General features: G+C 31.4%; 1 protein-coding gene across 1 annotated transcript; it reads right to left on the bottom strand.

Annotated features, from left to right (window-relative positions):
- Nucleotides 1-449: 449 nt before the first annotated feature.
- Nucleotides 450-12345, bottom strand: LOC105620135. Its single transcript, XM_012201643.1, has 10 exons — nucleotides 11983-12345; nucleotides 10223-11725; nucleotides 9756-10123; nucleotides 9134-9665; nucleotides 8983-9043; nucleotides 8178-8932; nucleotides 7439-7513; nucleotides 4402-6351; nucleotides 2113-3303; nucleotides 450-983 (listed from the first exon to the last, which is right to left on the bottom strand). Exons 1-10 carry the CDS (start codon nucleotides 12343-12345, stop codon nucleotides 450-452), a joined length of 7332 nt encoding a protein of 2443 aa, XP_012057033.1.
- Nucleotides 12346-14354: the final 2009 nt, after the last annotated feature.

The following is a 14354-nucleotide window of genomic DNA, read 5'->3' as shown; positions in this document are numbered from 1 at the left end:
TTATATATATATATATATATATATATATATATATATATATACATACGTATAAAGTTGCGTGTCACGTAATACATATATTATATATCATTCCTACAAGTATAATTGTATATCAGGTGATATTATCAAGTGTAATTTATGCGTGATTTTTATATGTAGATAAAAAGATAATGATTTTATAATTGATGGAAAAATATCTGTTCTCTATTTACTCAGTTATTATTTTTAATTTAAGGCGTAGTTTTCCAAGAGATAAAATAACAAAGTCCTTAATAGATTTTTAAATAAATCATAATGATTCATAATGTTGAATTGCACATGTATGAGGTTAGAATCAATCTTTTTCTTCCGCTGCCTTTACGGCAGAATTTCGAAAAAAAACATTTAACTTCCATATTATCTTTCTTAATGAATTTTTTATTATTTTTCGTAAAATTTCATGTCGCTTTTTATCATTCTCGTTCTGTATCGGTTGTTACATCACTTGATTTGCTATATATACTCTTAGTTTCAATTGGATTTTTGTTATTTTTAGGTAGACGATGCTGATAATTAGCATAATTTTTCTGAGACATTTCTGCGACGCTCTTGTCGAAATCTACATGACTTTGCTCATTGATAAAACCACGTTCGCTGATATTGTCGAGCAATTCTATTTTAGGTGGAGACTCGTTATTGGTGAAGTCTATCGGTCTTGGATAACGATTGCTTGCGGTAATCAAATCTGTGATGGAAATTCGCATCTTATACAGATTTGTCAAAAAATTAGATTCATTAAATTCTAATAAATCATCCTTTATCTCGACAGAATCCAAAGATAGCTTGGGTCTTTTCCGAGAACGTGCTTGACCAAGATTCATACGCCACTTGGTGCTCACGAGCGCATTGTTCACATTTTCGGGATTCAGTACATATTCCGCACAAGGAAGTTGTAAACTTTCCAGCTGCGAATCTCTAGCAATTCTCTCGGCAAGACACTGACGATACTGCACAGTTGGAAAATTTATGTTAAATTCAATATGTGTCCACTCAAATTTTTGTATTAATTTGTTGCAACATGAATATGTTAGAAAGTAACTATTAGAAAATAAATATTATGTAAAAAAATTTATACAAAAATGTAATACTAACACAATTTATAAGCAAATTATAGATGCATATTTTTCAGTAAAATTGATATTTACGATAGGTTAAATTAATATATAAATTTAATCATTTTTATATATATATATATTTAATCATTTATTAAATATATATATTTAATCATTTTTTTCTATTAGAACTTTAAATACATTACTTTTATGTTTGTTCATTTACTTATAAATTATATTATTTTGACACTAAGAGATATTAAATATTAATTTAATATAAAATATTTACATAACATAAAAAAATTATACTATATTAATTTTTAAATAGATAGGTGGTTTAAAATATATAAGTTAGTACATGAGGTGTTCAAAACACCTCAAAAATAATTTTAATTTGATAGTTGCATTTCTTATTATATTATGTTAAAAAAATTTACATTAGTTATATCCTTAAGAGATAAAAGAACATAAAAATAATGAACTTTAAGACTTCTAGTCTAAGTTCTAGTCAATAATTTTTTCTTCTAACATTTTCTATTTTTCTTTTTTAAAATAATATTTTTAAATAAAACTATATTTGTGCTATGACTATCTCACCTGCCCACTTAAAGCTTAAATTAACACTTGGAAAATTTAATATGAAATTTTAACAAGGACTTGAGTGAACCAGGTTGAATAACACAAATACAAAACAATGTTAAAATTATTTTAAGACCGTGAATATGAACAAACAATTAAGAATAAAGATTAATTGGTCAAGCTGGATCTTAATGTTAAAAACAATTTGTGTGAAATTATATACAATTATATCACAATTTCAATCCTATAAACTACGCGCCGAAATTATTGTCTTGCTTGTCTAAAATTTAATTTGTGATATTACTACTTCTAATTGCGTTTCAAAATTGAAAATAATTTCGGTGCTCAGTTTACAAGATTACAATTGTAGTATATAAATTCATACGAATTATTTTCAACATTGAAATCCAGCTTGACCGCTTAACAAATACAAAATATTTTTTACTATGTGTAAGTAAGAATCCTCATCAGGTACTATGACCGCTCCCGGAATAGGTATGGCGGGGTCTTTGATTTTTCCCGGAACTTTTTGTATAGATGTCGGCAGGATCTTCCTTCTCGTGGTATATAGATCCATTTCGAAATCTTCTCGGTCGAACATGAGGTTTAACGACGTGACGTATACGCTAAGTCTCTGATTGGTATTAAGCATCTTCGTGATCGCATATATTAGAACGTTCATATTTTTGCAACGTAGAACATAGATCGCGCCACGATTTCTCGAAAACAACGGCGGACCGATCCAGCAAGGATCAGCAACATAATAAGCGTCTTTAGTCGCCAAAGCTGCCAAGGCGATCCTGTTGCACACGATGATAACGTTACGCGCCTCTTCAAAGGCAAAGTTCAACGCGTCGGTTAATGTTAAGCTATTCTGTTCGCCATACAGAATCCCGCATACACTAGTACCGAAATCAATGGTCCATGAGTGTGGAAATATCTTGAAGGAAGTTTGCAAGCCGAATCTGTTATCATACTTCGAGCAGCTCTGCATTAAACTCTTCAAGCTTTCCGTGTAGTAGGAATCTCCGCAAATAACGGCCGAATCCAGGATGGCCGAACTCCATCGCGAAGGATGACAAAGATTCCGCATAGCCAGGACAGCTACGCATATGGCGACGCAATTTTTCCCAGCTCGTTCACCGAATCGACAATCATAAGCGCCGATCGTGCCCCAGATGGAATAAATTAGACCGATCACCTCAATCGCATAGTTGTTCCAAAATTGCCGATTGGCCTTTGACCTATCGCCGTACTTCGCTTTTTTACACGATCTCATAATTGAATGCGTGAAGTTCCAGTGATAGTCCAAATAGAGCCACATTGGATCTTCCTGAAACTTCTCAAACGGCGGCGCATTGATGGAATTTACGTGAATTCTATGGAGAAAGAATCCAGTCGTGTCTTCGTATTGATTAAGGCACATGTGTTTCACCATTTGACATACGGAGGAGAAGATACAGAGACAGGCGTTGCCGTTGGCACAAATCTTTCTGCCATTCGTATCACATTGATAGGGATCCAGATAATAATAGCAATTGGTCGCTCTCGAGTACCAAAAGCCGTAGCAGCAATTTGTAAAGTGCAATATACCACTCGTGTACATCTTAAAATAACGTTTTAGATGGTGTTTCACCTAAAACCATTGATAGTAATGTTTATATATAAAATAAAATTATGTATTAAGAACTAGAATTCTAGCTTCAATAAATTTTAAATACAATCTAAATTATTTTTAAACTAATTACACTGATTGACATTTCATTTTTCTTATATTAAATTGATTTAATAAGATGTTTTTTATAGTATTTTTTGCACTGATTTAGAATTTATTTACTGAATTTATTAAAAATGCAGGATTTTTGAGTAACACACGTTAAACAAATTTTTAATTGAACATTCCGATAATTTACTATGATCGACAAAATTTTACTTTTTGTATTATAAAAATTAATTTAAAAGAGTGTTTCTTGTACAAATATTTACCAAATTTATGAGAACATTTTTTTAATGAGCATTTAAAAATTCCTCTTTTGCTTAGGCATATTTATAGAAATCATAAATATTGTATTTATCTTTTTTTTGCTTAAATATAAATATAGCAAAGAGCTAATTATAATATCTATATGATTTCCTATTTATTATAAAAGGCTTTAAAGCAAGATAAATAATTAAGTTAAAAACACAATGAATTGTTATTAGCAAAATGTATAAGTTTTTAAAAAGGGATACGTATTTACAAAAATTGAAGCCTACAGGATAAATTCTAACTCATTTTCAAAATTTCAGAATCAGCTAAAATTATCTATTTAATTATTGTCGACTAGCATATAATAAATAGATATAAACAGAGATAGAAATTAATAGAATAATTTTAAAAAATCTTGTTAGTTGTTAAGTAAAAAATAATAAATTTTAAATGTAATAAATTTTAAACAGATATAATAATAATAATTAATAAATATAAATATGTATAAAAATAAAAATTTTTTTAAAAACTTTTTTAACAAATAGAACTCTATACAAGACAGATTATATTAAAATATAATTATATTAAAATATATTATATTAAAATATAATTATAGTAAAATTGACATAAAATGATAAGTTTAAAAAATGAATTACTATGCTAGATAAAATTATACAAAGTAAAATAGGAATATTATTCCATTTTTACAAAAAAAAATAAGAAAGCAGAGGAAAAATAATTTTCTTTCTTATTCTCGACGCTCACTTGCACGTAAAAATCATTTCTGCCAGTCTGAGAATTCGTCGTCAACACAACTAAGGGTAACGCGCAATCACACAGATCAAAGAACCTGTTCATCAGCGGAACATTTCGCAAGATATGCTCCGCATGAAATTTTGACTCGGCAGGAAATCCTCTGTACAAATTTTCCGCCACTTCGAGAATTCTGTCGATCATACCAGGGACTGGGGACTGAACGATATCTCTCTTTACCACAACAGCCAATAACGCGATGAAATAGCAACGTTTCATCCGTGGCTCCAGTAGACTGTCGCGATTGCGAAGAGTTACCGTTCCAAGTATGAAGATCGGTTTCGGTGCGAGAGCGATTGGTTTGAAGATCGCTTTGGCATCATAAGAATCCTGAAGTTCTTTCCGATAAATCTCTGGTAGAGACGCCATCGTTACTCTCGGCTCATGAAGACCTTTGACATCGCTGAAATCTGGTGCTGTTTTCAGAGCGTGGGATATGGTGATCGCTCTTACGGTAAATCCAATCGTCTGAGGCACATTGATCACTTTAACGATCAGCTTAAGAAACTCGTCAAAGTTGCTAGTCACAATTATTCTCAGGTTTTTCGTCCCTGTGACTGTCCACCAGGCAAAGTAATTCTTGCCGCATTTCGTGACACCTATGTGAGCGGAATGGCAGACAATGATCCCACCAGTGTAGATCGCTGTTTCGAATATTTTCTCCAGGGTCATTGCGAGATTCCATCCCTTCTTCGTATATAAGAATCCATAATGTAACGGCGCAAATACTGCCCGAAACACATAATTTGCTATTTCGAATTCCGGTAATACCGCGTCGGTCATATCACTCACGGAAGTGTCTTCATTAGCTAACACGCTGTCGTAGGCGTAATCGATGGCAGCCTCAATTAAACCATCGATAGTGCGTTCCGACCAAGAGGCTGGATCGTGAATCAATGACCACGCCATGATACAAAGATCAATTGGGATCTGGATGGACGAGTTGTTATAAAATATTCTCTCGAATGGTATTATTCTCACCTTCTCCATTTTCTCGTTATCTTGAGCCTCTAATAGCTCGAACGGTGCTAATGTAGGCGTCGTAATGTTCTTCTCCAAAACAACTTTGTCGAGCACCGAGGCCTTGTAATATCGCAACGGTATAAAACCGGCCATCGCGACATCACAATGAGGATCCAGTTCTGGACTCTCAGTAACCCACTTGACTAACTCGATCAGAGACACTTCCGACTTGACTGTTGGCGTTGATACAGCCAGTTTTTCTTCGCTAGAAATCAATTCTTTCGTCATCTCTTCTAATTTCGGGCGACGCTTGATACCTTTCCTTCGTTTCCGTTTTTTCATTTCTGCGTAAATGACTGATACGCTATAGATACGGAAAGGTTTTCTTACAGTTTTATCAGCGTTTTCTTTAATTCTGTCGAGCATGGACTTTAAATTGCGAAATCTCATGAGACAGCAATAGCCTTCTTCGTTGACCTTTCCCTTCTCGTCGCAAGGATAAGGATCAAAGAGATAGTATTTATCGTCCGCTGTCCAAAATGCATAAGCGCAATTTGCTAACACCAATATACCAGTTTGATTGTTTTCTAAAAATTTATTGATTACTGCATCAAGCTCGTCGGACGGAGAACTTTCGGGATTAGCATAAATGATTTTTTTCAGAATAATGTTGAAACTTGTATCCAGAACGATTATTTTTAAATAAAATGTTCTATATCCATTGTATCGCAGTTTGCCGATTTGTTGATCGATGCTATTGGCGGGAAAGATCAAATAATCTAGAATATTGTCGCAAAAGCGATCTGCATTTAGCATGTTTTTAGCCAAAATGCATAATACAGCCGAAATAAAGCAAGATTTGAAGTGAGAAGGTTCAATTTTTGTACGATCCAATAAACTATAATTGCCTTGTATTATCTCTGTATCTTCATCCACGACCTTTAAATAATATTCAAATTAATTGCTTAAATAATCTACTTGTCAAATAAATTATATAAATATTGAGGCAGAATGACAGATATAAATTAGTTTATAAGACTCTGAACTATATAATGTACATATATATTTATAATATTAAATAATATTGCATTGTTTCAACAACTTAAAAAATAAAAATTTTGAAAAAATAATTTTAAATATTTTGAATTATTAAAACTTTGTAATATTAATTTTGAAATACAATTTTTTATAAATAACTGATTATAAGAGAATAAAAATATGTTTTTTCAAAGTATGCTTTTTTCCCTTTTCATTCTCTTTTTACAAGAAATTTAAAAAATGACAATTTTTTAGTTATGTCATTATTGTAACGTGTCACATATGTACATTATTAGTACGCAACAATTCTAAAATATATAAATCTATATTACAAAATTACTTTGAAACCAATAATTTCCGATGGCGGAAGGTCTATTTTCTTATCGAAGTATTCTGCTTTAATTATCATTTTTTTCCTCTTTTTCATCTTATTATCACTTATCTTGTTTAATGACTGAAAGGAAATTTAAATTAAAAAAAAGCTTCTATAAAAGTAAAACAAATAATAATAATATCTACAGTGAGAAAAAAGTTAATTTGACTGCATTTAATTCATAATGATTATTTAGTTCAAGTATTTATATATTTAGGTTAAATATGCGAGCCATGTCAATAAAATCTTGTAATTTAAAACATGTTATTTGTTTAAATTAACGACTATTTGCTAACCTATGACAGCTGCGTTTAATCAAATTAATTAATATTATTTTTAATTAAAAATTTTTTGTCAATGTATATAAATGAAAAAAAAAAAATAATAATTTTGGAACCATTTTTATCTAAATATGCTTTTTCTCTTTATGTGTTCCTATGTGTTTTTACAAATAACTAAAAAAAAAATAACAATTTTTAAGTTAAATCATTAGTGTAGTCAATAAGCGATATATTTTGCACATTATTGGTAACGCATCAATTCTAAAATATCTAATACTATCTAATTTTAAAATTATATTTGAAGTCATCACTTCTGATAACACGAAAGACCTACTTTCTTATCGAAGTATTTCTCATTAATTATCGTTTTCTTCGTCTTTTTCGTTTTAACATCATTCTTGTCCAATAGCTAAATAGAAAGAAAGTTTAGATTAAAGAAAATTTCCATAAAAATAAAAATCAAATAGTAATATCTACTACAAATAAAAACGTGATATAATTTTGCAATCTTTTTTGTCTCTCAAACTATATAATAATATATAAGCTTGCCATGACAAGCATTGTATTAAAATTATAAAAATACTGTGTTTTACTATATAAATAAGTTATAACTGATGTTCTATCTCATATTAATATTTTTTGTGGAGAGTGCTACTATAAAGCAGAAAAAATGAATAAATCAAAACATTATATGTCCATTATACAATTTGTATCTTTATTTGGATTTAAATATTTTAGTATTTTTATTTAGACTTACAAACTTTTGAAATTTTAATATCTTTAACGATTTTTTTAATTAATAGATCTAATTAAAATTTTTTTGCAAAAACTTTGCTCATATCTTTAATATAGTAATTTCTTATAGAATTTTTGAAGTGATAATTTTTAAGAAAACAAGTTTTTATTTCTCCTGAAAAATTTTATAAATTTATGACGTTTTGTTTTGGCACGTCTTGCACTTTTTATTAATAACAATATATATATTATTATTTTCTTTATTAAATATATGTATATTCATTAATTATTATATATTCTTCTATTATATTTTTATAATTATTAAAAAATGAATTAACCTGCAGAGGCACATCAAGTTGAAATTTCAGAAATTTAAACTTGAATAGAAGTTTTTCTGTATCGGTGATAATCTTTTTGATAGTAAATGCAGTTTTCAACACTCTCTTTTGCTCATCAGGATATGTTAGATGCTTTATCACTAAAACGGGAGTCTTAATTATCGGTCCACGTGGTATCAGTTCTGGTCTCACATAAGACACTCTCGATAATTTCTCTAACATCTTATCTTTTTCCCTTTTTTTCAGCTTTTCTCGCTCAAGATATTTCTCGTCGATTGCTTTATCAATTTCTTTGTCCTGAATGTAACTCTCGTCGATAGCTCTTAAAGGCACCATACGGATAGGCGGCAATCTCGAGTACAAGTACTTCCTGAGAGATAGCTTAATCATCTTTGAAGGTTTCGTGTCCCGAAGCAACGGCACGATCGTGGCTAATGTGGAGTCTACAGGAACATCACCTTTCTTGATTTCCAATCTCGAATCGATCGAGAATCTCGATACGAGAGATGGGATCGACTTGTTGGCTAATTTTGCTTCCAGCAAAACGCGAAGCGTTCCTCTTGGCGGCATCACGTATGGCGGTGGATGATCGTACTTCATCTTTTCCATTATTACCTCTTCGGGTAAGCTCTTTAACTCTTCTTCAATCGGATCTTGGATCTTCACTGTGGAAGTCAAGAGAGCCAAGTTTAGGCTATAAGGTGCATCAGGCTGCACGGATTCCTCGACGAATAACGTAGGATCTTCTTTCAGAAATTCACTTAATTCTTTTTCTTCCACTTCGACTTTTTCTTCCTCCTCTTCCTCTTCCTCCTCTTCCTCTTCCCCTCTTCCTCTTCCTCCTCCTCTTCCTCCTCCTCCTCTTCCTCCTCCTCCTCCTCCTCCTCCTCCTCTTCTTCTTCTTCTTCCTCTTTCTCTTCTTCCTCTTCTATATCCTTTTTATCAAGTTCTTTTACCACTTCTACATCCAGTTTCTTTTCTTCAAGTTCTAGTAAATCGTCATCGGTAATTGGAAGAAACTTTGTTTGGAATTTTTCTGTTTTCTCCTCCGGTATTACGATTTCCACAGACGACTTGTACTTTCCTGGTTCTATAGCGTCCAGAGCTACGAAATGAAGTGAGAAACGCGAATTGTTGTATTCTAAGATGCCATAAAGCAGTTTGATCAATTCATTGAAACAATCCGTTACATTGAAGCCAGCTGAATATTGCCAAAAACGCCATCCCTCCTGATTGCTACCATAAGGATTAAAGAGGAAGAATTTTCCATCCTCCTTCCAAATCGCATACATCAATCTATTGTTTTCCAATATCGTTTCGGAATATCGTTCAAAGTAACGCTCGAGAGCCTCCGCGAGATTAGCCAAAGGATTCGCATCACCATTAGCAACATTCATTCTTGTTTTAAAAAAAACGTTGTTTTCAGCTAGTTTCAATGTAGGAGGTAAGAGAGAGATATCCAAATGACTCGGAGCACGTGCTACTTTCCGAACAACAGCTTCTTCTTCTTCTTCTTCTTCTTCTTCTTCTTCTTCTTCTTCTTCTTCTTCTTCTTCCTCTTCTTCCTCCTCTTCCTTCTCTTCTTCTTCGGCTTCTTCTTCCTCTTCTTCCTCTTCCTCTTCTTCTTCTTCTTCTTTCAATTTTTTTTCTTTCATTTCTTTTATTTCCGGTCGGCCTTGTTGAATCCATGTTATAACTTGTTCGTAAGCCTTGTTGCCTATATTAAGAATTTGATCTACGTCTATACATCGCCAGCGCGTCGGATCCTTTAACTTTCTATATGCCAACACAGTCAAAGCGATTATTAATCCTTGTCTACCTTGTGATCGCGTATTATATGTGAGATCCATACAAGTCTTGGTACCACGAACGATAAGACAGTGATTGTTTATTAAATCATATCCTCTGATAAAGCCTACTTTCACTTCTTCTTCTTCTTCTTCTTCCTCCTTTTCTTCCTTTTCCTCCTCCTCCTCTTCCTCTTCTTTTTTCTCTTTTATTTTCTTTATTTTCTTAACTTTTTCTTGGGCAATTATAAAAGTTACTGGTTCATCAACCGTCATCATGTATTGATCTATATCCTGCATAAGCTCCGGATATTGAATAGACACATCTGCAAATTTATGTAACTCTGGTCGTAAGCGTGGTGTCGCATCGATCAAATCAACTTTTGTCATATCCATTGATACCAGAGGCAGCGGCGCCCGTGGTCTACGGTTTGTACCACTCTCTCGATAAATCACTTTTTCAAACTGCCCACTTGGCGTCACTCCAGTCTTGACATAAAGCACCTTGACTCCATGTATTAGGAAAGGATCGTTTTCCTCATTGCTAATATTCTCCAGCACTATCTCCACCATGTCATTTACGGTGCTATTCATGGTAACGCAAGCAACATCTCTCGTAGTATCATGTGTCATGCGTTCTTTATCACTGTAATCTATCCTGAAACCCTCATCATCACAAGCAAATGGATTAAAGAAATAATATGAGTCACCATCCTTCCAGATCGCGTAAAAGATTTTCTTGATCTCGAGTATTCCGAGTTCTTGCATCTTAAAGAACTCTTTTATACCAATTTCAATAGAACTCTTCTGCGTTTGACTCGATATTACATTCGCATCTACCTTTACCTTGGCAGAATATACTCCGAGAATAATATCGCTCATTAAATCGTCTAAACGAAGCTCGAATTCGTTGTCGAGTTTCTTCTCCAGAACTCTGATTAGATCGATTAGATAAATATTGGCCTGATTAAAAATCAAATCGATTAAAGCGGTCGTCCATTTATTGGCATTGATCAATCGAGAATATATCAAAGCTGCCATAGCTATAATCAGATGTCCTTTACCTCGCAGAGCTTCCGGAATAACGGGATGCATTAGATGACAAGATCCCTGTACGATAGCTCGATATTTTTCACAAATTTTATAACCGCTCGGTCTTCTTCGCGGCTTCTCAAGTATCTTCGCCTCTTCGACATCTTCTGGTAAAATCATTTCGACATTGCTGATGAATATAGGATAAATTACAAAGGGTTCATTTCGAACGTTACTCTTTTCAAGAATGATAAACAGTAATCCTATCAAGTTTTTCACGAGAAACAGTTTGGCTGATCCACTAACTCTATCTGCTGCTGGATCGCCGCTTTCTCGTCGCGCCTGACCATCAAATATATAATAATACTTCGAATTCTTCCAGATCGCTATATTGAGCACTGGTGATGTCAGGATCCCGGCATTGTGTCGCTCAAAAAATAGTTCTAATGCTTTTGCCAGATGAAGCTCTATCGGATTGCGCGAACGAAACTTCCCAGCGTATGCCGGATCCTCAATCTTAACTTCCACATTAAATTTTTTCTGAAGAAGAAGAATCCTTTTCAAGTCGAGGATGGTCATTGTCCGGCGATCGTCCGTGTTCACGTCTTTGTAGGACTCGCAATAAAAAGTGTCGCCGTCCTCGACGATTTGATCGATCATCGCTTCGTTCCAACAGCGAGATTTGTGAATTCCGGTCGTGGCAAAAGCTGCAATCGCTATGGCGCCACCCTGTTATTAGAGCTGCGAAATGAGAAACTGCAAAGCAATATTTAATAATATTTGTATTTAAAAAATAATTGTTTTAATATTGGAATTTTTAAAATTAATTTTCAAATTAATTATATCAAAAGAATATATAGAATGCAACACAAACAATTCGCTAATTCCTTGGAAAATGGATGAAAGCAAACAATTCTCCTGAAAAAATGTTAAGAAACATTCCTAAAATAAAGTTTGCATCATCAACTAATCGCTATTGTGATTACCTGATACCCTCTAGATAACGGTGAGAAATACGGCATGTTTGAGTGAATGAGGCCGGAACGAACACCATACTTGACGCACAATGGTAACTCCGCTGTAATTTTAGTAAGAGAGTAAGTATCGTTCGGTAAATCGAGCATGTTATTCAAGTTCCGATATTCTTCTTCTAGATCCTCATCGAACTCGTCGCTGCTCGGTGTATCCTTGGTCATATCTTTCGTAATATCTTTCGTAACATCTCCGATCGCATTGATAGTCTCGGCCGAAACTATCTCATTATATTCAGCAAGCTGCTTTATTTTTGTCTTGAATAATTTTGCTTTCTCTTTGTTCATATCGAATGATGTTTCCTTCTTAAGCTCCATATTTTTGTTTTATATAATTCTTAATAAATTTTCAGAAAATATAATTAAGTAAACATACAGTTATATAACTCTCTACCACTTTGATTTAATAAAATCTTAATTAATCAAAAAAAGAGAGCTAACCTGAATTAATGAGCGACATAAGCAATATACGAGACTGCATTTAATCAACAGTTTATAATGTTTACATTTTCTGATATCCAGTAGCTATATAAATTTCTGAAATATTGAATTTAATTAAAATATTGAGTTTAATTAATATTTGTTGAAAAATGGACTAGACAAACACGATTAAATTTAAATTTTAAGTTAATTAATTTCAAGTTGGATTAAGTCAAATGAAATTATCAACAGAATAATTCGATCGACAAAAATGACTATTACGACGGAATCATTCCACCATGATTACAATTATAGGCCTGTCCTTTTTGGCTAAACTTTTGCATCAATTCATCTTTCTCTTCTTCTTTCCTTTTGAAAAAAAAAAGAAAAAATGAACTAGTGCAAAAATTCAATTAAAAAAACAGGCTTTATAAATGAATGAATGAATAAAGCTGTACTTTGAATGTTATATAAATACATTGTTATTTTTGTAATATTTAATATTTAGTACGTATACGATCAATTATTTGTATACTCAGACAATAACATATACTTAAATAATAATTTAAATCATTAGGCTAAATTCTTTGGATCAGAATCACCCTAAAGAATTGAATCAATCTTAAGAAAGACTTGCTTAAATCTTTAAAAGTGAGAGTTTGAGCTTTAGAATGAGATTCATTCTAAAAGTCTTAGAAAATTATAGATAAGCATAAAAATATCTGAAATTTTAACAAATCACATTAAAATAATACGATAATAGAAGTATGTAACAATTGATTATGCTAATGGAGAATGCAATAAAATTCATAAGAAAGATGAGTTGTCGAAGATTCAACAAAAAAAGCTTTAATTATAATAAAACTTTATTTAAGTATATTATACATATTTATTTAAGTATTATATATATTGAAATTAAATATTTAATTTATATATGTATATAATATATATTATTTAAAGTTTTCAAATGATTTCCTTTCTTTTTTTATTTTAATTAAAAATTACAATAAAATATTATATATAGAATTGATAAAATGTCTTAATTAATTTACATAAATATTGTTATGTAAATTATTCATTTCGTGAAATATATGCAGTTTTCAAAAAAATTTTTCTTTTTCGAAAAAAAGGCACTAATAATAATTAAAATGCAATTGTATGCATATGCACGATAATTTATATTCATAAATATTTCATAAATATTAATAATTGTCGCGAATTAAATAAATATTATTACAAAAATGTCAACTGCAAATAGCAAATCTGTAAATAAAGAGCGTCTATTATGTAAAATAAAATGAAAGTTTTTATTGCATTAAAAAAAAAAATTTTATAATTACTAAAAAAAATATGACAATTTGTGAGTCATAATGTACGTACATGTGAGTTATAAATGTTTATAATGTACATATGTAAATGTGAGTTCTATTTTTTAATACATATATCAATGATTTAAATTATAAAATATTTACAGAATAAAATATTTTTTACAAATACCTTAAGATATTTATAAAATTTCTTAATTATTTTAGTTCTAGAAATGAAATTATTATTTATTTTATTTATTGTGTCACATATTCTTATAATTAAAAGTAAAATTAAGAAAACTCACTTGTTTCTTGATTATATATTTTAAAAATCTTATTTAATTAGCGTCAGTTCTAGAGAAATGTATTGGGTATGAATGAATTAAAGATATGACAAAATGTTTATTATGAAACCAGGGTATAAGTATTTTTACGAAATATATTCTTGTTGTTAAACTTGATTACAAGAATCTTTCACATTTCTCGTGAACACAGGATGAACACGTTGATTACGAGACTATATCCTGTGTTTGATATTTCATATATGTATGAAGAAATTGCCATATTGTAAAGTCATTATAATTGAGTAATATCTTTGCC

The sequence above is a fragment of the Atta cephalotes genome, assembly GCF_000143395.1.
Source record: "Atta cephalotes unplaced genomic scaffold scaffold00024, whole genome shotgun sequence".
NCBI lineage: Eukaryota > Metazoa > Arthropoda > Insecta > Hymenoptera > Formicidae > Atta > Atta cephalotes.
Note: the sequence above shows the minus strand (reverse complement) of the source record. Positions and strands in the feature narration are given on the sequence as shown.